The sequence below is a fragment of the Fukomys damarensis genome, unplaced genomic scaffold, assembly GCF_012274545.1.
Source record: "Fukomys damarensis isolate Sample0158 unplaced genomic scaffold, DMR_v1.0_HiC HiC_scaffold_15, whole genome shotgun sequence".
Lineage (NCBI taxonomy): Eukaryota > Metazoa > Chordata > Mammalia > Rodentia > Bathyergidae > Fukomys > Fukomys damarensis.
The window spans coordinates 17,849,685-17,851,568 of NW_022900927.1; the positions used below are offsets into that span (position 1 = coordinate 17,849,685).

The window sequence follows — 1,884 nt, forward strand, 5'->3', positions numbered from 1 at the left end:
TTTTTTTTTTTTTTTTTTCCAACCAAAGTGTAGCTTTTTCCCTGAGGGAACTTCCTGCTTTCCATACTATTTCTTGCTAGACTTTCCCATAGGCACTCTCAGGTGTTCAGATTTGTTAACTAGGCAGTCTTCAGAGAGGCTTGAAAAAAAAATGATGAAGTTAAGGTAAGTAACAGACTGGCCACACAAAGCCTTTTACTTTTCTTCTCTTTCACATGATCTTAAAAGATATAAAAATATAAAAATAAAAAAATATATATACAGCCCCTTCCTTCCACTGCGGTCTTTTAAAAGCCATGAAATACATAAAATATTTATTGGTTCTTGGTTGATAACACCCCTTGGGAGAGCAAACTGGTAGCCCTTAGTCCTTCCCAGGGCCCAAACCAGTAATATCACCTTTAGAATAATACAAATATTTCTATTTAGAATAGCATTTACATAAACCTTTGAAAAACCAAGACTATATTGTATCTGAAGACTTTATATCTTTCCTCCTTATTTTCTCCTGGCTTACGTGTCTTTCCATACTACCTTGTCTACTGGGGTGTTGGCAGGTGAAAGTTAGACACAAACAAAATACTCTAGATCCATAGAAACAAGAAATGCCATCCAAATACGGAAAGAAAGTACACATAATCTAGATAGGCAGGCAAGTTACAGATGGGCAGCCCAGCTGAACCCTAGTGCTGGAGTAAAGCTTCCAGCGCTAAGGTAAGACACAGCCTGAAAAGATGCTCCTTCATCATCTTGGGAGGGGTTCTCTCCAATACCGAAGGGAAGTTACAAGAAACAGATACTGTATGTGCTACTGCTCACACCAGTTTAAACAGCACTCAGAGGCCAGGCAGAAATAGGTGCCAAAAAAATCGCGAAGAATTATTTAGTCCTCCGATTCCCATCTCAAGCTAGGTGGTGGTACTCAATGGCATCACGGTTTGTCATCATTGTCTTTGACTTTGGGGGAAAAAATTTTTTTTTTCAGACAGGGTCTCACTATCTAGTGCAGGCTGGCCTTTACCTTTTAAGCAGCCCAGACTAGCTCTGAACTCGAAGCAATCCTGCCTCAGACCTCCAAGCGCTGGGATTAAAGGCGTGCTCCACCACACCCGACAACCATCCTCCCAGTACTGAGAGGACAAACCCTGCTACAGTTAGGCACCAAAGTTACTTCCTTTCTTGCCCTTTTCCTGAGTCAGCCTAAGGGTTAAGGTCCCCGAGAGAGTCTCGTCTCCTTTACCTACCTCCCCGTTAGACAGTGGTCTCCCTTCTCAACAGCATGGAAAACCACCCTATGCTCCCCTTCTTGGCAACCAAAGACCCTCAACTCCAGCTCAGGTGTCCCAGGGCCCCAGCTGCCTACCTTCTCCTGGGCCCTGCTGAACTTCTTCTGCACCTGCTTGGCGAAGAGTCCTGCAGCACCACCTGCCTTGCCCTCTGCCATCCTGCTGGCTCCCCAGGGGGCGGCTGGCCGAGCCCTGAGTCCTGTGGTTTCCGCAGGGCCCCGAGGAGGAAGTGCGGACTCCCAGCATGCTCCACGGCTGGCGTCTGGGGAGGGGGCGGGCCTTGGCCTCCCAACCTGCAGCGGTTGCCCCTGCGTGGGCCACCCCGGGCCAACTCGAGGGTCTCTGAGTCCCGCCGGATGTTCACAGTGACCCAGGCCCACCTGGCAGCCACTGTGAGGTCCACCTCACTGCCCACCACAGTGCAGAGCAGCAGGTGGGGCCAGGTGGGGATGCCCGGAACTGGGGTAGAGGCTGTGCTCTTCCGAGGTGGAGACCAGGTCAGACGGTTGAGACTTGGGCAACTAAGTCATTTGGCCAACCTCAAAATTCCCGCCCCAGGCCAAGGCGGAGGCAGGAGGATTGCAACGAGGTCCAGGCC

General features: G+C 49.4%; 1 protein-coding gene across 5 annotated transcripts in view; it reads right to left on the reverse strand.

Annotated features, from left to right (window-relative positions):
* Bin2 (bridging integrator 2) overlaps positions 1 to 1,525 on the reverse strand; it is a 35,988-nt gene extending 34,463 nt beyond the window's left edge. For all 5 annotated transcript variants that reach the window (XR_004517257.1, XM_033763633.1, XM_033763632.1 and 2 more), the window contains exon 1: positions 1,364 to 1,525. Coding sequence is in view for 4 of the 5 variants with exons in the window: in XM_033763633.1 (XP_033619524.1) it covers positions 1,364 to 1,444 (81 nt within the window). In the remaining variant the exon portion in view is untranslated. The remainder of the gene's footprint in view (positions 1 to 1,363) is intronic.
* Between the last annotated feature and the right edge of the window lie 359 nt (positions 1,526 to 1,884).